The following is a 26,399-nucleotide window of genomic DNA, read 5'->3' on the forward strand; positions in this document are numbered from 1 at the left end:
AACTGCATTCTTGGCAACTGTGCTCTTAACCAACCCCAATTCTGGCCAAGATTGCAAATAGGTCAAGTGATTCATATTTAAGCAATGAGGCTGTCTTTTACCTACTACTTGAATTCCTCCACTGCTGATCCCTGAACAGGTTCAGAGGCCCATCAAAGCACTCAGCCCCACCAAGCCAGCTGCATCTGCTCCTAATGAGCATGGCCCAACAGACCTTGCTTTAACAGGAAGTTCTGAGGATAAGCTGGTGAGCATCTTCAATAGGAGGAAATTTAAGTCTTAGCGGGGCATGTGTGGGACATTGGAAAACAGAGCAGAAGAGAAGCACAGGAGATTCTGAGGAACAACCCTTTTGGAATCTCCCTCCAAGTTAGCTTATGATCAAGGTAGCATCTCTAACTAGTGGGGGAAAAGATGGTCTGGTTAGTAAGTGATATGGGACAACTGAACAGCCACCTACAAAAGAATAGAGGATCAATGACAACTGGATTCAGGATTTACACGTGAAAAAATGTAATTGTGGAAGTTCTAGAAGAAAACTTGAGAGAATTTCTTCCTAACTTTAAAGTGGATAAAGATCTCACTATGCCTTGAAATCCAGAAGCCATAAAGGACAAGGTTGATAAATCTGACTACATAAAGGAAAGTTCTGCAAGGAAAACATACCATAATGCCATCAAAAATGAAGACAAATGGAAAAGTTGTTGGCAACTCAAGTCAGAGGCACAGGGTTAGTTTTCCTTAAAGAGTGTCTAAGAATTGATGTGTAAAAGACCAACACCACAATAGAAAAATGGGCAAAGGATATGAACAGTGGTCACACAGGAAATATAAATGACTCTTTAGTATGAGAAAAGATGCTTAACTGTACCACAGACAGATGTAGCTAAAAGCTAAACACAATGTTTGCAGGGGCAACTAGCAAGTTCTCAAACATTGCTGGTAAAAACCTAAATGTCACTATCCATGGAGAGCAATTTTTCAATATTTATTGATAGTTACAATCGCATAGGGCTGCTGGGAATTTTTCCTACAGATATACTTCCATATGTATGAGATAATGGGTTTACAAGCTCGCAGTACATTTGTAATATCAAATGTCCATCAATAGGGGATTGGTTAATTAAACCTCAGTAAATCCTTAAGATAAAATGTTAATAAGCTGTAAAAAATGATACAGATCTACATTAATGCCTATGTTACCTATATACATAGATATGGAAAGACTTCCAAAGTAATGTGAAGAGAAAAAGGTGAGGGACAGAACAGTGCATATAGCATGATATACTTCATACTTCTTGTGTTTGTGTGTAGCAGTTGCCCAAGGATGCTCAGGAAGGCAAATAGGGGTGGGGTGCCTGAGTGGTGCAGTCGGTTACATGTCTAACTCTTGGTTTCAGATCAGGTCGTGATCTCAGGGTCGTGCAATTGAGCCCAGAGTCAGGCTCTGTGCTTACCATGGAATCTACTTGAGATGCTCTCTCTCTCTCTCTGCCCCTCCTCACCACTCATGCACTCTCTCTCTTTCTCTCTCTCTCAAAGAAATAATTGAATCTTTTTTCAAAAAAAAAAAAAACAGGTAGGGAAACAGGGTAGATGGAAAAACACGTGTAGGAGCAACACTAGGCATTGAATGTGTTTTAGTTGAACCATGTAATGGATTACTTAGTTAAAAAAAACAACTCCCTTGAGACCAGCAGCTGGGTGTATTTACGTGAATTAAACAGGAAGGATACAACTTCAAAACAAGATGGAAATAGCTTGAGTCAGTGGTTAAGGCACTTAATTTAATTAGTGGTTTGGGAGCAAAATAGTTGCCTTTTATCTTTGGTTTACTGTATGCTCAGGAGCGAGCCTGCCCAGATTTCTTACCGCACTGTAATTGCTCTGCTGCAACCCTGTATTAGAGCCAGGAAGCAAACTTCTCAGCTTTTAATTGTTGGGAGGAAGACCTCAAACACCTCCAATCCACCTCAACAACAGAGCATTCATAACAAGCCTTAATTTACAGCAACTGGAAAACTAAAGTTTTAGAAAGCAAAATAAGGTGCAAATCAAATCCCTGGCACATGGGGGTAGAAGTAGTCACAGAAATGCAGCAGCAAAAGCATAAACCCTGAAGCACAAATCGGATGGAACCATCTGAAACAGCTCTCATGCAAACACCCTTTTGTTTGTTTGTTTGGTTTTATTTTTTATTTATTTATGATAGTCACACACACACACACAGAGAGAGAGAGAGAGAGAGGCAGAGACACAGGCAGAGGGAGAAGCAGGCTCCATGCACCAGGAGCCCGACGTGGGACTCGATCCCAGGTCTCCAGGATCGCGCCCTGGGCCAAAGGCAGGCGCCAATCCGCTGCGCCACCCAGGGATCCCCGCAGACACCCTTTGTTAGCGTTCCAGCAAGTCTGAGCGGCTCGAGGTCCGGATGCTCACTTGCTCACTCAAACAGAGCCCCCAACGCCTTTGCTCAGTGAGTCTTGCTGTGAGAAAGTTTGTCTCAGGTCAAGCTCAAATGTAACTCTCTGAACACCCAGATCCTACCTGAATGAAATAGAGCCACTCTGCACCCCCTTTCACCTGAACACAATCATCAGCTGCCCTCACGTATGGAGGTGTCCATGGCTCTCACTGTCCTGGCTCCTGGTGGTGGGTACCGTCTGGTTTGCCAGTATCTAACCTAAAACTCAGCCTCTAGAATATAATGGCACATTTTAGATGTAGTCTGGCAACACTGAGTTTTAATTCCCTGAACTTTGGGGACATGTGGTTGACACAACTACACCAGCAATGGTTGGCACAAACCAATAGTGCCAGCCATGAAGTTTTTTGTGGTGGTTTTCTTACCCTTTGGTAATCACCCACCCCTTATACACACACACACACACACACACACACACACACACACACACAATGCCACCATTTGCCATGTGATAGGGTGTGAATTCTGAATGTCACCTCATCGTGACCCAGGGGCTACTCACTGGGAGGGACAAATGACCTAATGGAACAAGTCCTGAGCTCCAAGAGCCCCCGTTCTTCTACTCTTTGCTGTTCCCTATGATTACTGTGTGACCCCAGGCACTTACTTAGCCTCTCTGAGCCTGTTTCTTTATCTGTGAAGTATTTCACCAATAATCCATACAGCTCTTATCTCTCAACCTACCATCTTCCTGGGCCTCTAGGCCACACATTTCAAGGACACATGACATCAGTGCCAACATCAACAAGATGTTTGATTTTAAGGGCCCTCCTCCACAAATAACTGATGAAACTTTCTGGGGGAATCATTTCCTTTTAAAAGCAGGACCCTGGGATATCTGGGTGGCTCAGTGGCTGAACGTCTGCCTTTGGCTCAGGGCATGATCCCGGGGTCCTGGGATCAAGTACTACACATCAGGCTTCCTCCAAAGAGCCTGCTTCTTCCTCTGCCTATGTCTGCCTCTCTCCACGTCTCCCATGAATAAATAAATTAAATCTTAAAAAATAAAAATAAAATAAAAGCAGGACCCTGTGCAGAAGGTGGATCTCAGCAGTCCTTGGCCCTGGCCCTTTAGGGACCTGCGATGGGCTGACTTCATGATTGGAACTTCTGGGCTGCTCATGCCTAGATGGAATGGAATCTGCTATGGTGTCTTCAGATGGCCATTCCAGACTGCCTGTGGTCCAAAACAATGTGCTCACTCTCCCCAAATTACCTGCCATTCTGGAGAAAACTGGCTTTCATTTAAAGCCACTCTTGCTCTTAAATCCTAGAGGTTTTTCTGGGATTAACCCAGGAATGTCATCTTGGAAAACCACTTCCTTTTGCAACCTGTTCACAAGCAGGCTTTAATTCAAGTTTAAATATGGCTTTTCAGACCAAAATGCCCTTCTTAAATTTTGATTTTTGAGTAGGTTCACATGGTTCAAAATCCATCAAGTATAAAAATATATAAAATGGATGAATCTTCCCCCTGGATTTGCATCCCACTGTTCATTCAGTTCCCACCCTCCCTATAAACAGCAAACCACTGGTCTTAGCCTTTTTTTTTTTTTTTTTTTAAGATCTTATTTATTTCTTCATGAGAGACACAGAAATAGAGGGAGAGACATAGGCAGAGGGAGAAGCAGGGTCCCCTCAGGGAACTTGTTGCAGGACTTGGTCCCAGGACCCTGGGATCACGCCCTGAGTCAAAGGCTGATGCTCAACCACTGAGCCACCCAGGTGCCCATACTCTTAACCTCTTTACTTCTCCAAGTACAAAAAGATTCTATTTACCTTTCTTTTTCATAAAAAAGTAAAACATTACACATACCACTTGCACCTTACTTTTTAATTCTCATCTGGGTTGGTGCCTTTCCATCTAAGAGAGCTTCCCCATCCACTTCATCCAGCTGCCCAGTGTTTCCCTTATGAGTGCACCATAACAAAATCACCTCTCCCTATGAATGGGTGTTTGGATAACCTGGAATATTTTACGATGGTAAACAACACTGCAAGGGACAACTCTGTGTGCGTTATTTTGCATCTATCGGAGTATCTGCAGAATAGATTCCTTGGGGTAGAATTCCTAAGTCACAGCATCCAGGCCTTTCTAATTCCGACAGATACTGTTCGAGTCCCTTCCTAGAGGTTGCACCAGGTTACATACACCCCCACCATCAGTGCGTACCTGCTTTTCTACACATCTGCCAACGGGGTGTGTCACAAACCAGTGCTTTGCTAACCCAGGAAGTGAAAATGGTATTTTGGTGGGAAATCTGCTGTTACAGTGAGGGAGGATGGCCATCTTTTCAGATATCTAAAGGCCGTTTGTGTTTCAATGTCTAGAAACTGTGTTTGTTGCCCAATTTTTTTATTGGCTTGTCCCAAGCTACCCCTTTCAGCAACAAGGACCATGCCCAGCACATTCTGCAGCTATGTAAGAGCAGCTGTCCAGAGCCAGGAAGAATAAGAAATGAAAAAACTAGCTGGATTCACTCAGGGAGGGGTAGTTCCTCTCAAGTGAACGTACAGGGTAGGAGCTGCACTTCACATTGAGACTCTCCTCTTCTGAGGTAGTTTTTGTCTCTATGCTTTCTGTTTCTGACAGTTTGACAAACACCTGTCTTTCTAGTGGGGAGCCCAGAAGGTGGCTCAGCCCATGACTCACAGGTGGCCAGATAACCTTTCCCTTCTGACTGCAAGGGGTTGTCATGTGACCTACGCCTGCCCAGTGAGAGCCCTCCCTGGAACCTTCCACCACCTGGGCAGGGAAAGAAATCCACTTTCTTTTTACTGGGATCATTAGCTTGCAGGGTAGTGCAGGGCAAATGTGCTATGTAAGGAAAGCCTGCTTGGGAAAGAAGCCAATCAAGGAATACAAAATTGAGGAGAAAAAGAGATGGAATAAGTCCTTGGCTCCTTGGAACTGAGACCCATCCCCTGGTCTTCCCATTCCACAAGCCAGTGACTGTCCTCTTCTATTAATTAATTAATTAATTAATTAATTAATTATTTCAGAGACAGAGAGAGAGTGGGGTCATGTGTGAGCCGGGGAAGGGGCAGAGGGAGAGGAAGAATTCCCAGCTTCCCAGGTGGGGCTTGATCCTAGACCCTGAGACCACGACCCAGGTGGAAATCAAGAGTTGGATGCCCAACCCACCGAGCAGCACAGGCACCCCGTAAATGTCCTCTTCTGCTTAGAACTGGATTTCTGTCACTTGCAACCAACAATGCCTTAATACAAAGATGACAAGACTTGCACTCACCCTCTCAGGGTTGATGTCCAGGGCGTCACAGACCATGATGGCAAAGTGCTTAGACCTTTCAAAGCTCCCCTTGCCGACACTGTGCGAGCCGTCTATCAGAAACAGGACGTCCACTGCAGCTGAGCACTGCATCACTAGGAAAGAGAAGAATACAGCGGGGGACAACCGGCTTCCCTGCCCCCTGGTCCCAGGAGGGTCTCCCTCCTGAAGCAGCGTGGAGGCAGAAACAACCTTGGGGTGGATCAGGCTGCTGCTCCTTGGGGCGCATGGGCAAAACTAACACAGGAGAAGGCCCCAGCCAGAGGCTGCCCTCCTCTGCGGCAGGAAGTGTGCTTCCCCCGATCCCTGCCCCCTGCCCCCCCCCCCAAAAAAAAGCACAATTCACACAATGCTTGTGTGGAAGTCTTTGTAATACTTAGAAGAGTCTAATTCAACAATACTAATTGAGCCAGATGAGAGGAGGGGCTTCTGGACCAGTGAGGGATACAGAAGAGCCTTGGTCCCAGCCCTTGGGGGCCACAATTGAGTCCAGGATACAGCCAGATACCCTGGTACAGAAGGTGGCATTACCCCAGAGTTCAAGTGAGGACAGCATTGACAGTGTCTTCCCAACATGCCATGCACTGCCTCTAGTACTTTATATATTCTCATTTAACTCTTATAACCACCCTAAGTAAATGGCTATTTAAAAAAATTTTTTAACAGGTTTATTGAGATACTATTCACATACAATAAAATCCATCTATTTAAAGTATATAATACAGGGGGCACCTGGGTGGCTTAGTTGGTTAAACATCTTTATTTCAGCTCCAGTCATGATAACAGGGTTGTGAAATCGAGCCCCGTGCTGGGCTCCATGCTGAGTGTGGAGCCTGCTTGGGATTTTTCTCTCTCCCTCTCCTTCTGCCCCTTCCCAATTTGTGCATGTATTCTCTCTCAAGAGATAAACAATTAAAAAATAATAAAATAAAATATATAATTCAGAGACTTTTAGTACATTTACAGATACATTCCATCCTTAACACAGGATTTAGAACATTGTCCATCACCTCAAAAAGAAACCCTATACCCTTAAGCTATCAGCTCCCTAGCTCCCCACCCCTCTCCTAAATAGATGTATGGTTTTTATTCCCGGTGGACAGATGAGGAAAGGACACAGGGCAATTCAGTAACCTCCCTAAGGCCAAAGTACCAGTAAGTGATGGAACTGGGAAGCAAACCCAGGCTGTCCAGCTCCAGAATCCATAACCATCACCTCACCTGATGGAGAGTGGAAGTCAGAGTAGCACCAGCAAGAAGGCACCACCCAAAAGGCAGTGACTGAGGGAGATTTCACCAGAGAGACAAGGAAGGGACATACAGGGTCTCTGGGAACAGGTTAGTGTGGCTTGAGCACACGGGGTAGATGCTGAAAAGGGTGGAAGAGGAAGAAACATGGTGGGAGATGAGGCTGGTTGGGGGGATGGTGGTCACATAGCAGAGGACTCCCAAGCAAGACCGAGAAATTTAGGAACAAGGATTTACCAAAGGTTTTCATCCAGGATGGAGACCTAGGTCAGGCCTGTTTGGGGAAAATGACTCTGCCACAGTGTGAAATGAAGATAGGAATGGGGCAAGAACATTCTGGAATAACATGGTTTCCTTTGGGTCTATCATGCAGAGGTGAACATGGGAGTCTAGGCAGTTGAATAACACATGGCCTTACTTTTGCTGGCAGCTGAAATCTTCCCAATGGTCTCCCTGCTTACGTGGACTTCCTGAAGAGGATGAGATGGGCGTACTACGAGAGAAAACACCAGAAGCAATCATGACAAAGTCTTAGTCCGCATCATGTGACCAGAACCAACAGGTAGTAAAAGAGAAAACTGAAATGTGGAGGAATTTAATGATGTTGTCCCTCAAAAATTACCAGATAGGTAGCATAAAGAAAATGCTCCAATTACTTCACTTCTATCAGGTACCTTTGTATTTAAAGTTGGGTATTTTGAAGCAAAAAATTCAGAATATACATAGAGGGGAACACAGAGAGCCTGTGATTCTGATGAGTTTTGCCCCTGGCTAGGCATAATAATCGGTGCCCCTCTGGCAGACAGCACATTGTCATAAAAATTAACCTTGGAGGGATCCCTGGGTGGCGCAGCGGTTTGGCGCCTGCCTTTGGCCCAGGGCGCAATCCTGGAGACCCGGGATCGAATCCCACATCGGGCTCCCGGTGCATGGAGCCTGCTTCTCCCTCTGCCTGTGTCTCTGCCTCTCTCTCTCTCTCTGTGACTATCATAAATAAATTAAAAAAAATTAACCTTGGATATAAACATACAGTTCATAGACAATCACAGGAGAAAATATCTGAACCCAAACAATGAGATACCCTTGTAATGGTGAAATTTAAATGATTGTCTTCTAAATTCCAATGTAATTGGGGAAAGATCAAATCAGGAAAAGCTTTCCCAGTGGTGGCACTGAAAACTGGTGCAACCCTTTTAGAAAACAGTCTGGCCGAACGAATTAAGAGTCATCAAGCTTCTTATAGCCTGTGCCCCTGTAGTATCACACCTGGAAAGGGATTCAAAGGAAAACCAATCATAGAGAAGGGGAAAGGTATATCGGGACTCTCCTCTCAGGGTTACTTGTGATGGAGGAATGCTGGAGATAACAAATATCCAGAGAGACAGGGCTACGCATAAATGTTGATAAATGTGTTCAGTGCAATTAATATGAACAAGGCTAAGAAGTTTTGGGGTAGGAAGTTCATGAACGTGTCTTTCATTCTTTTATATGACTGATGTCCAGTAAAATTATAATGATGGTATATTTAAAAAATAAAGTCTGGGAGCTGGGGTGACATGCCAAGGAAGCCCCAGGATTGCTGAAAGTGAGCCAATCATGATGGAAGTCCTGAAGGCCATGAGAGTGTCACCTTGAGGGCTATTTTGAAAAGCCAAGTACACATGTTTGAGGCCTAGTAGTAGAAGTCCGCGTGCAGCTGCTTTCTAAATGCCAATGTGTAGTGGGTAAGCACTGAGGAAAAGTGAAGGGGGCAGAGCAGGGGAGCAGGCCAGGCAGGGGCAGATGAAGGAATATGAGCATGGGAAACTGCTAGGGCCAGGGGGAGAGGGGACTGGTGGTGGGGAATCGCACCAAGCAGGCACTATTGGGCCCAAGGGGATTTATGACTGCCTGCCAGGGAAGTTATAAGGAGGGAGAAACCAAGAAAAAGCCAAGGTCTGGGATGGGGATGCCTCTTGCTCTGCAGTACTCCTCCCTGCATCAGCCACCCCCAGGGCTGGCCCCAGCCCTATCTTTTCTGGCTCCTCTCCATTCACCACTCCCTGGGGCAAACTTAAAGTAGTTCCCAGTTCTCCCCACCTCACCTTCAAGCAGATGGTTTTTGCTCATCTGATGCCCCTGCCTCAACCTTGACTCACAGAGGATGGTTCTTGGCCAGAATGCTGAACCAGTAATTAGCCCCACAGACAAGAGCTGTCAGACCAATATCTTTCATGAGGTCTGGGAGAGTTGGCCACTGCGGTTTTGCCACCAGAGGCAGAAACAAGACAAACTACACATAAAGACAGTAGACTGAATTGCAGGGAGAAAAAAATTATCCCATCTGCATTAAAAAATGGCAGATGTTGGGACAGAGGCTGGGCAACACTTCAAAACCAGAAAATTCATTCAATAATTCAGCAAATTGGTCTTCCAGAAAACAGAAGCGCTGCTTCATTGCACTCAGAGAGCAGTAAGATCTTGCTGACTTGAGCCACCCACCAGCCCCCTCGGGCCCCCTCCTGTATAGGCCCAGGTGCCCTAGAAGTGCCCAAGGGCAGGAACACTTCCATCCATTCTCTGCAAAGTCTAGCCCAGCTCTCCATGCAAAGCAAGCACACTAAGGCTTCCCAAAGAAGTCCATGAATTACTGCAAAGTTTCCAGGAGCCAAGGAACCTCCAAGACCCTCCAAAGAACAGAAAAACACTGTTCCTTTTTAAAAGTCTTATCAGCAAATTTCCCAGTTGAAGACCTGCCAGCAGCCTCCCCCCTGAGAGGAAGGAAGAAGAGCTCTGAGACCAGAGACCACTCACTGAAGAGGTTACCCAGCTAATGTGTGCTGTGCTGTGTGCTCAGCTGTTACGGCAGGTGCTAGGCTTCAGATGAGCCCTACTTGTGCCTTGGGTGACGTCCCCACTGCTCTCCTGTGAAGTTACCTCAGGACTCTGCAGAGCTAGCCCCTGGAATGGGGGGCTGATGACTGGGTGACTCTTGCTTCCTCTTCTAACCAAAGCAGCTCAGCCTCTGGAGGCCATCTACCTGGGCGCCAGAACTTTAATCTCCTGCAGGGAGGGGTGGGCACTAAGGAGTAGGTAGGACTGAGAATCACTAGTCTGGTCAAACCCTTTCACTTTACAGGTAAGAGAGCAGAGGCCTAGTCAGATGATTCCTGCACCTTCTCCTCCCCGCAGAGGAACCCAGAGTGGTGAGGCCAGCTCAGAAGTCGAGACAGGTGTTTGTCCCAGCTCTGCTACCAATAGCTGTGTGACTCTGAGCAAGTCACAGGCATCACTGGGCCACCTCCACCTCATCTGTACAGCCCAGGGATGGTCATATCAAGTGCTCTGTAAACTGGATAGGGCTACAGGAGGTAAAGTTCTGCAATGAACTACAGCGGAACCTGGACTGTGCCTGAGCCTCAAGGACCTCATTCAGGGCCTGTCCCCAAACATATCTCATTGCCCCAGGCCCCTAACCCAGAAGCTACTATATTATTCCATCTATCCACATGGCTTAGAGAGGGGGTTGGGTGGGTTGAACAACCACCCACCTTCTCAGCCTCTCTCATGTCCCCAGACTCCAGGGAACAGGCAGGTGTTGACAGATTCAACATAGCAGAGAGTCTCACAGATCACAAGAGAATCCTGAGCCAGACTCAGATGGCCAGACAGGCTGTCCACTTGTTCTTACTTGTAGGACAACCTGCGAGACATTCTGATTCCTTTCTACCACCTCATTTTAACAAGGCTAGAACTTGGGAGGGGAGTAAAGACAAAGTTGATCTGCTCCATTATTCATTCATTAATCCACTTCTGGAGCACTTCTATGCACAGGCCCAATGCTAGGTGCCAAGATTATATAGCAGCACATAAACAATATGCAAAATCTCTTTCTCATGGAGCTTATATCTGGTACAGAAGATGGATACTAAGTTTTTAAAAATTCACACAGGAGTAAACTCCTATCTGTGTTAAGTGTTACACAGCAGAGGTGCTCGGGGCTATAGGTATTAAGGGAACTGACCTGACCTGGGGAACCTGGAGGAGCTGTACTGGGGAACCTGGAGGAGGTGCTGAAGTAGTTTACCAGGTGGCAGTGTTGGGTGAGGGGGTGATCCAGGCAGAGGGGTCACCTACTGAAAACCCCTAGGCAGGAATGGAGCATGGCAGCTGGGCAGGATTAGGAGGAATGTGGGCTGTGGTGCAGAGGGAGAGGGTACCAGAGGGCACTAGAGGTGGTATGGGGTCAGATCAAGCAAGGTCTCTTAAGAGCAGTAGATATCATTTAAAAATTTTAAGCAAGGGGAGCCTGGGTGGCTCAGTCGGTTAAGCATCTGCCTTCAGCTCAGGTCATGATCCTGGAGTCTTGGAATCAAGCCCACATCAGGCTCCCTGATCAGCAGCAAGCCTGCTTCTCCTTTCCCTCTGAGCCTCCCTGCTCCTGTTCTCTCTCTCTGTGACTCTCAAATAAACTAAAAAAAAAAAAAAAAAAAAAATTAGGCAAGGGCTAGTAGGAGTGGAGAGGGGTCCTGGTATGATCAGATTTGCCTTTTGGTTTTTTTCATTTTTGTTTTTTTAAAAGATTTTTTTATTTTAGAGAAAGAGTGAGAGGGGGCGGGGGCAGAGGGAGAGTATCTCCAGCAGACTCTGGAGTGCAGAGTCCAACATGGGGCTTGATCTTATGACCCTGAGATAACTGGAGCCAAAATCAAGAGTCAGATGTCTAATCAACTGAGCCATCCTGAAGCACCCCAGATTTGCATTTTGAAAGGACTGTTCTGTGGACAATGGGCTGGAGTGAAACCAGGTGGATGTAGGGAGATCAATCAGGAGACTACTGCAGTGATCCAATCATGAGACAATGGGGCTCACACTAGCAGGTGGCCATGGAGTAGGGAGTTGCAGATGTATCTGAGAGACCTCTAGAAGTTAAAATCAACAGAATGTAAAGCAAACCAAACGCCACAACACCTTACCCCTGACCAAAAAAACTTACCTCCAGAAAACAGGAAAATGAAGAGAACTTCCAGCCATGGGACAGAGGGCATGTTGGTACAACTACAGGGCAGGAGAAAAGCATCAGCAATTAGCTCTGTTCACCCCAAGTCACCCCAAAATAAAAGGACAGCTACTCAGCCTTTCCCAGAGCGCAAAGATGACCCTAGAGGCTCCTCCTTGCCACAAGAACTATATTAGCCAGGAAAGGACCGAAACTCCCTAAAAGTCATGGGAGACTTTACTCCAATGATTTTGCTTTCAAAGGACAGTCTAACATCTTCCCTAGACACCTAATGGCTCCCCGCCCCTCCACACACACACACAACCCCTGCAGGTCCTTCATAGACTCCAGGAAGCTATGCTCTGCCCAAGGTTCAGTCCTCAGCCAGGCCCTGACCAGCCACATGACCTTAAGTCTCTCCCTCTCAATGCCTCTGTTTCTTATGAGGAGTTAGAGAGATTGAAGATTTGATTCCCAATGTCCTCATTTTCTGAAACGTTCTAGCAAGGTGATGAAGCCTACACTTTCTAAGTTATTTATAAAAAGCAGTGTGGCTAAGGAAGCCAACAAAAGAGGGTTTTTTATATTATTATTATTATTTCCTAATAACGCTTACAGTATAGGTAGCATTCAGTTCCATGGAGCCTGATAACAATTTTTGAAGGAGATAGGGGTGGAAAGTAAGAGCTTTTAATAAGAACTATAGACAATAACTTTGATTCTGTAAGAGCACATACATGAGATATACTTCTAATTTTAGCTGTGAAATGGATCATTATCTTTTTGACCACAAAGATATGATGTACAATTCAGATGCTCTTACACATTAGCAAGTATACTAGCAAGTAGTATAAGAACTGAAAGGATCACAAAGAATGAAATTTAGACTTTTTTCCCCAATACAATTTAGCAGGGAAAAATCTGAAACTACCTGAACAATAGGTTCTAGAAATTATTATTATTATTATTATTATTATTATTATTATTTGCCTATTGGGATCTAATACATTCAATGTCTCACCCTCCACATTAAACCTGTTTTTTTATAAAAAAAGATGTGAAAGAGCAAGGCCATAGATAGGTCTGACTGAAGTTTCTTTCTGTTAAACACATAATGCTGACACTCACTCAGGAGACAATTCCAAAGAGAAAAATCCTAGGCACAGACATGGAAAGGGAAACACTGCAGCGTCCCCCCAGGTGCCAGAGAAGACAGCGGAGGGTGAGGTGGTGGGTCACGGGGTGGAGTACTCAGGGGGCAGCCTGGGGCAGAGAAACTCATTTCTACCTGATGTAGCCAAATCAGAAAGTCCCTGTAGGGGTCCCTGGGTGGTGCAGCGATTTAGCGCCTGCCTTTGGCCCAGGGTGCGATCCTGGAGACCCGGGATCGAATCCCACGTTGGGCTCCTGGTGATGGAGCCTGCTTCTCCCTCTGCCTCTCTCTCTCTCTGTGTGACTACCATAAATTAAAAAAAAAAAAAATATATATATATAGAAAGTCCCTGTAAACTTTTTTTTTTTGAAGATTTATTCATTCATGAGAGACACACAGAGAGAGGCAGAGACACAGGCAGAGGGAGAAACAGTCTCCCTGAGGGGAGCCTGGAAGTGGGACTCGATCCTAGGACCCCGGGATCCCGACCTGAGCTGAAGGCAGATGCTCAACCACTAAGTCACCCAGGTGTCCCTCCCTGTAACCTCTTAAGTAAACAGTGCTCTCCTGAATCTAAGAATGTGGCTGGCTAGGCTGGGGAGCCAAGTTTTCATTGATGTATCTTGGGTCTTGGGACTTCCACATCTCCACTGGCTGACGTCCCTTATCCAAAATGTAGGGTAAGAATTTCCTGCTCATCCTCAGTAGCTCACCAAAGTGCCTTTAACGTACCCTGCACTAAAATGAATCCTGCTGTCAGACACACTCCACTGTCTCTGCTGGGGCATGAGAACACGTCTCCCAGCTACAGCAACAAAACAGAACGTGAGTCCTCACTGAGAGGGTTCTGAGCAGGCTGGGAGCAAGGGCTGCCTTGGAAATCAAAGTTCCCCAAGAAATGTAGATTCTCTTGCAAGAAAGTTTAAAATGACCCAGCTCGTGTTCCTATCAGGTGCTACTGCCAGACGTACTTGGAATTGCAGGAAATTTGAATAAACGGTGGGCAGTGCTTCAAGGGACAGCACTGACCCCTCAGGCCTGCGTTCCTTCTCTCAGGAAGCAGGCTCTGGGGACTGAGAAGGTCATAACAAGGTGTGGAAGGGGAAGCTCAGAGTCAATGAGCTGGACACACCTGAGAGATGACAGGAGGGTCACAGAGGCACACAAGTGCCAGTGTGCATGTGGTGGGGGTCCCCGACAGTCACACACCTCGGGTCTCCAGCTCCTAACCCAGCATGCTTGCCTTGGACCATGCCACTTCTGGCTCTGAGGTCAGCTCTGGGACCTTGAGCCCCCGCTCAGAACTCCATTCAGGCAGAAAAGGCACATCTGCAGTTGACTAGACCAGGGAGGGGCTGCACCCGGAGTCCAGGAACCCCACTTCTCATGGGATGACATGGATGCCTTGTTTACAACACAAGGAGGCTGGGCCGGATGCTGCTAAGGTGGCCTCTGGTTGTAAATATCTCCATCGGGGACCTATGATGGTCAGACCTTACTCTACTCTATTCAGCTTCTTGGATTTCAAACATTTCTGAAACAAAGTAGATCAAACGTCCCAACCAGCTGAGAGTATTTGTGCCTCAAATGACTGTGAGGCTCACATCTTCCCCTAATCTAAGTGGCCAGTGGAGAGTGAATATTACAAAAGCAAGAGAGTCAGGAGCTCTCACAGAGGTAAAGATGGACAGAGAGGATACAGGCGGTGTGGCTGACGCAGTTCCTGTTAGCTTCCCACCCAGCACATGCCAGCAAGGCAGACCTTCCCTTTCCCCCAAAACACCTTTCCTTTCCTCTCACTCCATACAACAGATGAAGGACAAGTTCCTGGCAGGGTTAAGGCTTGGGGACAAGGGACAGTGCAATGCTGTCCAGTCCTTAGGCTCAGGATGATTTCTGGGGCCACAGCTCCGACCCTGGGCACATCCAGGACTCTGAGGCCAATCGATTTTTTTTTAAAATAAAATCAGGATTCTAGCAGCCTCCCCAGACTGCCATGAAGTACCAAAGGTTCCTAATGCAGAGTAAGGCACTCGGGAAACACGGCGTCCCCTCCCTCTGCTATGAAACAAACCAAAGCAACTCCGTCTTGCTCTTATGTGCCTCTGCATGCCTAGATGAATGTTTTTCTTTTTTTCTTTTTTTTTTTTTTCGGAATCTTCTAAGCGTCTGCTCATTAAAACAAAATTTATGTTGGCAATCTGCAAATCAATGCAAGAAGTCAAATGCCCCCTGATATGTGTGTAGACCAGATGGTGCTGGCTCTGGGACCTCAGCACCACCTCCCTCCCGTGTGCCCACAGCACAGCCGGCCCGTCATCTCACACAGCCCACCCTGAAACTGCCTGCTTATATGTTTATCTCGGCTGCCAGGTGGCAAAAGCCTCAGGGACTGAATTGTGGTCTCTGCTGGAGCCCCAGCCGCCTGCGCTTGTCTGGCACACAGTAGGTGAGATGTGTGCTTGCTGGGTAAACTACACACCAGCACGCCTACTTCCAGACGAATCTTTGTGCTCACTACACTCACTGCATTCTTTTTTTATGCCAAGATAAATGAAATGAATGCCACTTTGGTGCTGGTGAAGTATTAATAGCACTCTTTGCTGTCTGTTCCCACCCATCATCTAAAAACATTCAGTCTACCCCCATACCAAAACCTGCTTGCAATACTAATTCCACATGCTAAACACAACCTTGCATCTAAAAACTTTTTTTTAAGGATGAATTTCATAGTAAAAATCCAAGAGCTACTACCATCTAGTGAGCAGTAAAAATACCATGTGTCTAACACCAGGGTCCATAATGCTGCATAGTTTTGCTATTAATCCTCGCAGCCAACCAGTAAGAGTGTTATCCCCAAATTACAGATGAAAAAACTGAGGCACAGAAAGGTTGTTTTGCCCCAGGTTACACAGCTCATCAGTGGATCATTCTCCCTTCTGGTCTCCCAGTGGTCTGTTCAACCCATCCCCTTCCTGATTCTGGGAGATTAAAGTAAAGGAACAGGAGCATAATTAAAAATCTGCCACCTGAATCTGCCCTTTGGCAGTTTTCCACAAGCTAATATCTGCCAGCAACTCCCAGACTCAGCACACAATGTGAAAAGATTTCCAGAACTCCTTGCATTCTTGTACACAGTAGTCAGGAGTGGTCTGCAACCTAGGGCAGAAACAGATCATTAGTTCCCAAGTAAGCCTTGTCAAGCCTTTTCCATTGCAAACACCTCACTCCTCATTTGTTCCTTTTTGTCATATTATTCCTGTTAATCCCACATTATTCCTGGCTCCTGGGGCCCTCACACATGGGCCCAGCAGCTCTTCACCCCCTTGCCCTCCCTCTTCTGGTTCCATGCAGCACCCCCCAGCACTGAGGGCAGAAGGTAAGTGAGGTTGGCTGCAGGGCTCCACAAAACACAGGGATTACACTTGCCATAATACAGGAAGAAACAAAGGCCAAAAAAAAAAAAAAAAGGTTACTTTTGAAAAAGAAGAGCCAGATTGGCAAGAGTTGAAGGCAGTTTTGCAGGACAATGCCTGCCTTTTCCTCTATGATTGGAAATGAAATAAGTTCGAGGCGTAAAAGGAAACCACCTCCACCTCCTTACAAAATGCAATGCCAACCCCAAAATATTAGATTAGCCTCTGGCAGCCTCCTCTCAATCAGTTAGATGGAAATCTGAGCCCTTTACAAGAACAGGCAACACCTGAACAGACAGACTTTAAAATTGGAGGTAAAAGCATCAAGCTAGGAAGCCCCTGCTGTCTTTCACTATAATACTCAGCTGCCTTGGCCTTTTGGCAAAACACTTGGTTCAGGCCCAGGGACTCGGACCACATGTTTCTAGGTTGATAGAGCAGAGGGAGCGTATTGAAAGCTGCTTAGGAAAAGTCATGCTCCCTCTAAAAGAATCACAAATTATTAGAATCCACAGTTGGAAAACCAGAAGCCAGCACCAAGGGATGAATGATGTGCTGCACGGATTCCCTGGTCAGACGGGCATGAATCTCAGGGCTCCCTACCCTCGACACACCTGCTGGGAGACATTTGTAGCCAAGAGGGATTCTGATGTTTGCTCTGATGATATTTGAAAACCCCCTATTTAAACTGTACAAGACCCAAGTTCATTGGATTTTGGGAAGCAGGAGTATAAGAGAATGCACATAGGACTATAAGTCCAGAGACAGAATTCCAGACTAGTTCTGCTTTTGACTACCTGGGTGACTCTGCAAAAGGAACAGCTTCCCTGGTCTCAGGGTCATTCATCTAGCAACTGGGGTGAATCTCAGTTTCACAAACTCTGGAACTCAGGCCGTGTTGTATAACGATCCAGTGAAACAGGATGTGAACATCCCTCCTAATGGTAAAACACTTTCTAGGGACACTTGAGTGGCTCAGCAGTTGACTGCCTTCGGTTCGGGGCATGATCCCCGGGTCCTGGGATCCAGTCCTGCATCAGGCTCCCCGCAGGGAGCCTGGTTCTCCCTCTGCCTGTGTCTCTGCCTCTCTCTGTGTGTCTCTCATGCATAAATAAATACAATCTTTAAAAATAAATAAAATAAAATCTTTAATATAAAACCCTTTCTACATGTACAATGTTAAAGAATGGTCATGACATTTAATAGATTAACACCTATCACCCCATAGAGCAGACATGATCATTACTAATTTTATACATAAGAAAATGGTCTCATAGAAGTTGAGACCCAAGGTTGAAGAGCTGGTGAACCACAGGTCTGGAATCCAGCCCAGGTCTTCTGACATGGGCAGCCTGGCTGTGCAAGAAGCATGCAGTAAACAGAAGTGCAAAGAGCAATAGGGCGTTGGAAAGCCCAGACATGAGCCTCTCAGTAAATTCCTTCACCTCAGTCTTTCAATTTCCTTCCCTCAATAGTGGGGGTGACAACATCCATCCTATTTACCCAAAAAGGTTGATGCCAGGATCATATGAGACCACAGTGCAAAAGTGTCCTGGGTGAGGCCAAAGTTTCCTAAATGGAGAGTAAGGAAACCCAGTAGAAGAGAAGGGACTCGGATGAGGAAAGGAAATGAAGGATCCAAAACAGTAATCACATCGAGGGCAGGGCCACAGGTAATCCTGTGGGTAAGGATGGAAGAGGTCTGGAGCTGTCTACAAAATGAAGGGTAAACTAAAGAAAGGGACCTCCAGTGCAATCAGGTGTCCCAGGGTGCTGGCCTTGGGTGATGCTGCAGCAGGGGCTGGAAAGGCCTCCCTCCCCCTCGTGCAGCATCCCCTGGAGACCTACATGAGCCTTGTGGATGATGGGAGGGGTTTGTTTTATTTGGAAAAATAAATTCCTTGTAGGATAAAATTAAAAGTTGGGATAAAATTTTAAAATTTTGTTGCATTCCTCCTGATGAAAATTCCTCTTAAACTGAATCTGTGTAGTGCAGAAGCACAAAAGTTTGAGGACAACTGCTCTAAAACATTTCACAGTGTTCCTGACCCTTCCAGCAATATAAGAATTTCACTTCCTCAACAAAAACTATAAAGCATCTGCCCTGTGCCCAGCACCTTGTCAGGTATTGGGGGCACAATGAAAATACTCTGCAAGATACACACAAGATGGGGGCACTAGTAACAAAGGCTCTTTATTTACACCAGTTTATCCCAAATGTCATCACTTGCCAATTAATGACTGGGCCATTTATACAGCTCATTAAAAACCTAGGAGTCTGGGTTCCTGGGGTGTCTTTTGCCCTCTCTAGGTCTGTTTCCTCATCTGTAAGAATATGGGCATCTATGATTCACTTCGAAGGGGACCAGAGCCTACTGGGGGGAAGGGGGCAGTAACTCCAAGCTCTGGATGGTAGGCCTAAAACTAGATTTAAAGAAAAATATGTCACTGGTGGTTTTCAAACAGGTGTGATGAAGGAATTCCCTTGTCTCTTCCTTAGGATTTGTCTGGGGACCTTGTCTGGAAAATTCTTACACCATCAAGAGACAGTTCTGGGTTGGATTTCTACAAAAGAAGAGTTAAGGACCATATCCTAGGTGAAGAACAGCCCATGCAGCCTGGTGCCTGCATCAGCAACAAGAAGAGAATGGCTGTAGGCTGCTGAGAGCCAACAGCACTTAACAAATTCACTCACATGGCCTTTGCCAACTGCAGTGGTACCTCTCTGACTTTTCTGACTTGTTCCTACTCTTTTCTCTTTCCTCAACAAATGCACATTTCTTACTATAATGCCACAACGGAAGCCAGACAGACTTTGAATTTTTACATCTGAAATTATAAAACATTTAAAGGTAGGGGGGGGAATTGTTTAATTAGAGAACCTCATAATTTGAAAGTCATACAGGTTCCGATTATTCAGTTCCAAGACACCAAACACACTGCAGGTGTCCCCACTGAAAGGCCCCTCTTGGCTGGAGAGCCAGAGATTCCACAGGGGCAGGAAGGTGCCTCCTCCCTTTTCTGCCTGGGTACCCATTAGTTTTTTAAATCAATGAAATCAATGCCACCTGGCAAGTTTCAAAGGTGCAATTCTGAGGCCCTCCGTGTACTCTCCCAGCAGGTGGCCAAGCGCCCAGGCCCCAAGGAGGAGGAATGCAGGAAGCAGGGGGGGCGGGGGATCCCCCGTGATGCGGAATCAGCAGGAGTACAGATCCCCCAGCCTCTGGACGGCCCTTCTAGGGCTCTTCTTGCAGAGGCTTCGCTTGTGGGGGCCGGGGGGGGGGGGGGGGACTCCACTGCTGAGAAAATCGCACAGGAGTCACCTTAACGGCAGCACACGCCCTGAGGCGCATGTCCCCAAAGCATTTATTAGAAAGGTGAGTCCCCTCCCGCAGCCTCCCGGTCAGGAGACTCGCTGTCCCAGGCAGGTCGGGTTTAGGACCTGGCTCCGTCCTCCACCCACAGCACCGAGCCCTGCCCCTTACCTGTGCTCCGCGCCGCGGACCCCTGGCCCCCCGGCACGGTCCGAGCCGAGGCCGCCGGCCGGGAGCCCCGCGCGAGGAGGTGCGCGCCAGGTGCGCTCTGCCCCGGGACGCCCGCGGCCCCGGGAGCGCTCAGGTGCGGCGCCAACAAAGCCGAACAAAGCCCGCAACGCCGTGTCCACGCGGGGCCGCAGGGGGCCGCGCGTCCCCACCCGGGAGCGCCACCTGGCGGGGTCCGGGGTGCGGGGACGGCTGGGGCTCGGGCTGGGGCTGGGGCTGGGGCTGGGGCTGGGGCTCGGGCTCACCCGGACGAGCGCGGCGGGGAGCGCACGGCGGGGAGCGCACGGCGGGGAGCGCACGGCGGGGAGCGCACGGCGGGGAGCGCACGGCGGGCGGCGCGGCTGCAGAGCTGGCCCTGGGGCTGGGCTCGGGCCAGGGGGCGCTGCAGGCCCGCCGGAGGGGCGCCGGGTGGGAGCCACGTGGGGCACCTGGAGTTCGCCGCGAGGGGAGGCGGCGAGCGCGGCGCCCCCGGGAACCGAGCCTGCATCGCTTCTCGGGCTTAACGACACTGGCCACGGCCGGCAAATTAGCCAAAGTACTTACCTGCGCGCGGGTCTCCGGCCTCTGAGCACCGCTGTCGACTCCGCAGGATTTATTGCTCAGATCCAGGCGAAAATGTTGGCTTTGGCATCGCTTCTATTGGTCGTGGCAAATGCCGTTTACCTGCCTGTGCAGCTCTTGCAGGTGGGAAGTAATAAGCGGGTCTTTTTGGCCCGCGTCCTCGATTAAGCCTAGGAGGTGCCGGATTTTTAAAAATCAAATGATAGCGAGCAAAATGGCATAATGCCCATATATCGTTAAGCACTGGATAAGTAAGTGTTGGCTATTCCTGCATAATCTATAGTTTCATGTTTCATCAATAAGGTGTCATTTGCACAATGTGTGTTCGTTGCAAAGAAAATGCCTGTAAGGAATTTGCAGAACCACACCTATTTCACCACCCAGAGATACTCACTGTTAGCAGGGTGTGTGTTCTTCCAGTGTCCTTCTACTCACATAAAAATTTACATTCTTTTCAGTTCAGTCTATACACACCATAACAATCAGATATTTCTTTTTGAACATCTATACTTTTAGCCACTACTTTGTTCTAATGTATTTAACCTACTGTTGAACATTGACTTTTTTAAAAAATATTTTTATTTATTCATGAGAGACACAGGCAGAGGGAGAAGCAGGCTCCACACAGGGAGCCTGACGTGGGACTCGATCCTGGGTCCCCAGGATCACGCCCTGGGCTGAGGGCGGTGCTAAACCACTGAGCCACTTGGGCTGCCTGAACATTAACTTTTAATCATAAAATCAGGCATTTGTTTTTGTTCACTTACTTGGAGCAGAGTGCAAGAAGGTAAATTTCTAGATTATAGGGTATAAGCAATTTAAGGCTTCTGATGTGTATTATCAAACTGCCCTGTAGGAACATCAAACGGTTTCCTCTTTTCCATACCCCTCCATTATTCCTGGAAATTTCAGTCCAATAGACCAAGTTTACATTTTTCCTTTAAAACAAATTAAGACATTTCACTTTGTCTCATTGTCAGTTGATTTCCAACACTCCCAACACTGACAGCTTCCAGTGAAAGTGACCTGTGATAAGTAAATCTTTCAAATTCACAGAATTGAGGGAAAGGAGGATTCATTTTTCACCTAATTCCTTCCAACACTAGGTAAAAATGGAGCCATGCCAGAGCAGCATAAGCAATACAGGAGACCTATGCAGGGGAACTTAGCAGACCTAAATGCTTAGTGGAAGAAAGGCGGGTGTTGTATCTCTACTTCTGGATCGGCATGGTCTCACAGAAAGGTAATGCAAGTAAATAGGTCATTTTAAATGTTCTAGCTGCCACGTTTTATAAAGTGTAAAGGAATAGTTGAAACTAATATTAGCCCGGATCCCAAATATCTTGTGTAACCAATGTAAAATACAGTTTATAGTCTTCAGAATTCTGTATTTCACATTTTATAGCACATCTCAATTTGGACTGGCCATATTTTAAGTGTCCAATAGCCACATGTAGGGAATGTCCTGTGCCACTGCAGAGGTTTGAGAAGGGCAGACCAAGTCTTGCCAAAAATGGAAATTTCATAGCTGACAGCCCTCTCTCCCACCTGTTAACAATTGGTTGCTAAGCTAACATTTATCAGCACATCTTTACCTAATAAGGTCTACCTTAGAGAAGTCAGATTTCAGGGATGCCTGAGTGGCTCAGGATGTGATCCTGGAGTTCCAGGATCAAGTCCTGCATCAGGCTCCTGCATGGAGCCATGGAGCCTGCTTCTCTCTCTGCCTGTGTCTCTGTGTCTCTGACTCCCATGAATAAATAAAATCTTTAACAACAAAAAAGCCAGATTTCAATTCTGGACGCTGACAGTTTGATGGCTTTAACTGGGGAGCATTTCACATTTTTATTCCATTAATCCTGGAGTAGTAAAAGGCTACAACTATAAATACTGGTGGAGCTACCAGTTGCTTCAAACTCCTTCACATCATAGTCCTGTCAGATCTGGCAAACGCGCATACAGGGTAGAGGGAAAGGCAAGAGACCAGGCTACGGAGAATGGGAGAGGTGGAGGCTTTTTACACAAAGCTGGGCAGCTACTCCTATTATCCACAGCAAATCCTTGTTTGTAAAGATTTGTGGAAATTTTAAAAAGTCATTGTGAAGGACCATCACCCCAAAGAGTTTGTGAAGCTCTTGCTTCCAAGGACTTACCTTATCCATCTTTGTAGCCCCAATACTTGCTAACTCTACGACGTGCCTTTTTACGAGAATTGTCCTATACAGCATGCCTCGGTGAACATACAAGGCATGAATTTCATGCAGAGAGTAATTGGGGACTTCAGGACTCAGCAATACAAAGGAGACCCCCCAGTGTTGTGGAATGACCATTGCTTTGGAAATGAGGGAATCTGGGGTTTCCAATCCAGCTCTCCCACCTACTGGCCTTGTGAGAGAGAAAAGATGCTTCACTTTTAAATGCTCAGTTTTTTGGCCTATAAAATTGCAGGTTTAGGAAAGCAATGGTTCCCAAACCTGTGGAAGCCCCCAAATTATTTGTACCTCGTCCCCCTAAATGATGAAAGCAAGGTGGAACAGGTATGAAAAGACCCAGAGGAGGATAGGTTATAGAACTGCAAATGTGGATTTCCCAGAACTCACTAGAAAAGTAAAAGAACAGGAAACCGCATATTAAAATGGCCAAGAAATCATCCCAGAAGAAACAAAGGGCCTGATTCTCAAGTGCTCCACAGGCAGCACATTATTAAGCCAGAGTAAAACCCACAGAGCAAAGGGCAGTGAAAGAACAATGTCATGGCAGGGGGACTTGTGGAACAGAAACACTGCATCTCAAAGCCCTAGAGACCCTTAGGTTTGGGGTAAGCACCAACTGCTTTAAGAGCTAAAGCATACAACCCAACTCCTTAAGACAATGAGAAGAATCACACACAAGGCTATTGGATTTATTTTTGGGAAATGGAATGCTTTCTGGCTGAATAAGGAAACACAGAATGCCTCCAAAGGCAAGGGCTTGGGTAACAGTCATTTGACCAACACCCAAAACTGTAAGCACTTCTCCCAACTGCCAATACTTCCAAATTTTTATCTTCAGTTTTTACACATGGATGATTGCCATACTGTGTGTTAAATGCATTCTGAGAGGAATCTGGGCACACCCTTGGGGGCAGAATGGGCTTATTATAAACCTCAGTCTGTCTCATTTCCTGGAATGTTTATCAGTACAAGGTTTTAAGAGTAGCATCACTTCAGTGTCTCAAGGTAAAAAGGAAAGTGCAGGAAAATGGATGAGGCTGGGCAGCTCAAGTCTTCAGTGAAACCAATTCCAGGTTATCTGAAGGCTACTGCTGAGGTTCAAGAGGCTTCCTAGGGAAGTGGACAGCCGTGTCTAAGTGGCAACTTGACTCACATTCAGGGCAGCAAAAAGCTTGTCAGGATTTCTGGGTGAGCCTCTGCCACTCCTACCCTGTGCACACATGCAGTAGTCTTAATATAACTTGAACCTTGCTTTAATTCTGGCAAGCAAAAAATCACCCTAGGAATCGGAGTGTTTGGAATCACAGGCTGCCCTCCAATTCCTTTCATCTGGAAAAACAAGGCAAAAACCATCCTTGAGAATCCTGTGTGTTTAATGAGTAAACACTGTGTGGGTGCATGACCAGCTACAGAACCACCTACACTGGTGAGTAGCCTCGGGCTACTACTCTCCAGCCTGCCCCAGAAGGGATCAGTTTGCCCAGTCTGGGCAGTAGTTGTGTTATGATGAGCCCACTAGTTACACTAATGGTTTACCACTCTGGGCTGGCAGCTTCCTGGGAGCAAGTCTTGTGATCACTTAATTCCCCTCTTGGAATACGTCTGTTGAGGGCCCTGCAGGCAGATAAAGATCCTCATCTACTGGTTTTCTGGCACGCTTACCATATAGCGGGAGAGCTCAAGTTCAGCATATTAACAACCTTCATTCAGTTTTGTGACTTTTACATGTCTAGTTGCCCCAGGCAAAAGAATTCTACCAAAAAAAAAAAAAAAGGCATATCAAATATACTTCCACATCCACACCTTTATCTCAATATTTACATGGCCTCTGCGAAAGGTTGATTATACAGTTTCAGCAATATTATACTTATCTGACTGAACTATGTATTTTGAGGGAAATGAAAACACCCAAATCAGAAGGTGTGATAGATCATACATGAGCCTAATGCACAATAAACACAGCACCTACCTTGATCCCAGGCAAGTAGCTAGAGGTCAATAAATACTTGAATGTTAATTAAAATAGGCCCAGTAGAGGATTATAGAACATTAATTCAGATCTCTACTTGTGAAACTAGTGCTATAGATTAATTAGTATTTGTCTCTTTGGGGGAACAAGACAAATAGGTGGACCACCAAGTAATATTAAACTCCACTTAAACTCTTTGTATTTGGATTTCTAGTACCATAAAAAACAGTGGAATCTAAGAAACTGTGACTTATTTTTTTATGTGTTCTTTGACTTGCTTCTCTAATGTTCCATAATGAAAAGGCCAATTTTGTGATTACTTGGTTTTCATCTGCATTTTCATGGTGGCTGGAATTGAACTGAGAATGAACTAATCTTCCATTGCTCCTACTATATACAGAAAGTTAGCAAAACAGCAGCCACAAGAATATAAGAATGAAAAAGTGAAAGAATTTTGAGCAAAAGCAGCACACATTTTCATCTAATAAAAGTGCAATGTTTGAACTTTTATTTTTAAATAAATTTATTTTTAATTGGTGTTCAATTTGCCAACGTACAGAATAACACCCAGTGCTCATCCTGTCAAGTGCCCACCTCAGTGCCCGCCACCCAGTCACCCCCACCCCCTGCCCTTCTCCCCTTCCACTACCCCTAGGTTCATTTCCCAGAGTTCGGAGTCTTCCATGTTCTGTCTCCCTTTCTGATATTTCCCACTCATTTTTTTCCTCCTTTCCCTTTATTCCCTTTCACTTTTTTTATATTCCCCAAATGAATGAAACCATATAATGTTTGTCCTTCTCCAGTTGACTTATTTCACTCAGCATAATACCCTCCAGTTCCATCCACGTCAAAGCAAATGGTGGGTATTTGTCGTTTCTAATGGCTGAGTAATATTCCATTGTATACATAAACCACATCTTTATCCATTCATCTTTTGATGGACACCGAGGCTCCTTCCAGTTTGGCTATTGTGGACATTGCTGCTTAAACATCGGGGTGCAGGTGTCCCGGCGCTTCATTGCATCTGCATCTTTGGGGTAAATCCCCAGCAGTGCAATTGCTGGGTCGTAGGGCAGGTCTATTTTTAACTCTTTGAGGAACCTCCACACAGTTTTCCAGAGTGGCTGCACCAGTTCCCATTCCCACCAACAGTGCAAGAGGGTTCCACTCTCTCCACATCCTCTCCAACATTTGTTGTTTCCTGTATTGTTAATTTTCCCCATTCTCACTGGTGTGAGGTGGTATCTCATTGTGGTTTTGATTTGTATTTCCCTGGTGGCAAGTGATGCAGAGCATTTTCTCATGTGCGTGTTGGCCATGTCCATGTCTTCCTCTGTGAGATTTCTCTTCATGTCTTTTGCCCATTTCGTGATTGGATTGTTTCTTTGCTGTTGAGTTTAATAAGTTCTTTATAGATCTTGGAAACTAGCCCTTTATCTGATAGGTCATTTGCAAATATCTTCTCCCATTCTGTAGGTTGTCTTTGAGTTTTGTTGACTGTATCCTTTGCTTTGCAAAAGCTTCTTATCTTGATGAAGTCCCGA

The 26,399-nt window shown here is 46.2% G+C and overlaps 1 protein-coding gene across 1 annotated transcript in view; it reads right to left on the bottom strand.

Moving 5' to 3' along the window:
- The window catches only part of VWA2 (von Willebrand factor A domain containing 2), a 46,921-nt gene extending 26,647 nt beyond the window's left edge, over positions 1-20,274 (bottom strand). The window contains exons 1-5 of the mRNA XM_041743126.1: positions 20,056-20,274; positions 16,184-16,313; positions 11,999-12,060; positions 7,442-7,516; positions 5,737-5,870 (exon numbers count right to left, since the gene is read on the bottom strand). Of these exons, the coding sequence (XP_041599060.1) occupies positions 5,737-5,870; positions 7,442-7,516; positions 11,999-12,050 (261 nt within the window). The 5' untranslated portion in view covers positions 12,051-12,060; positions 16,184-16,313; positions 20,056-20,274. The remainder of the gene's footprint in view (positions 1-5,736; positions 5,871-7,441; positions 7,517-11,998; positions 12,061-16,183; positions 16,314-20,055) is intronic.
- Between the last annotated feature and the right edge of the window lie 6,125 nt (positions 20,275-26,399).

The sequence above is a fragment of the Vulpes lagopus genome, chromosome 2, assembly GCF_018345385.1.
Source record: "Vulpes lagopus strain Blue_001 chromosome 2, ASM1834538v1, whole genome shotgun sequence".
Classification (NCBI taxonomy): Eukaryota; Metazoa; Chordata; class Mammalia; order Carnivora; family Canidae; genus Vulpes; species Vulpes lagopus.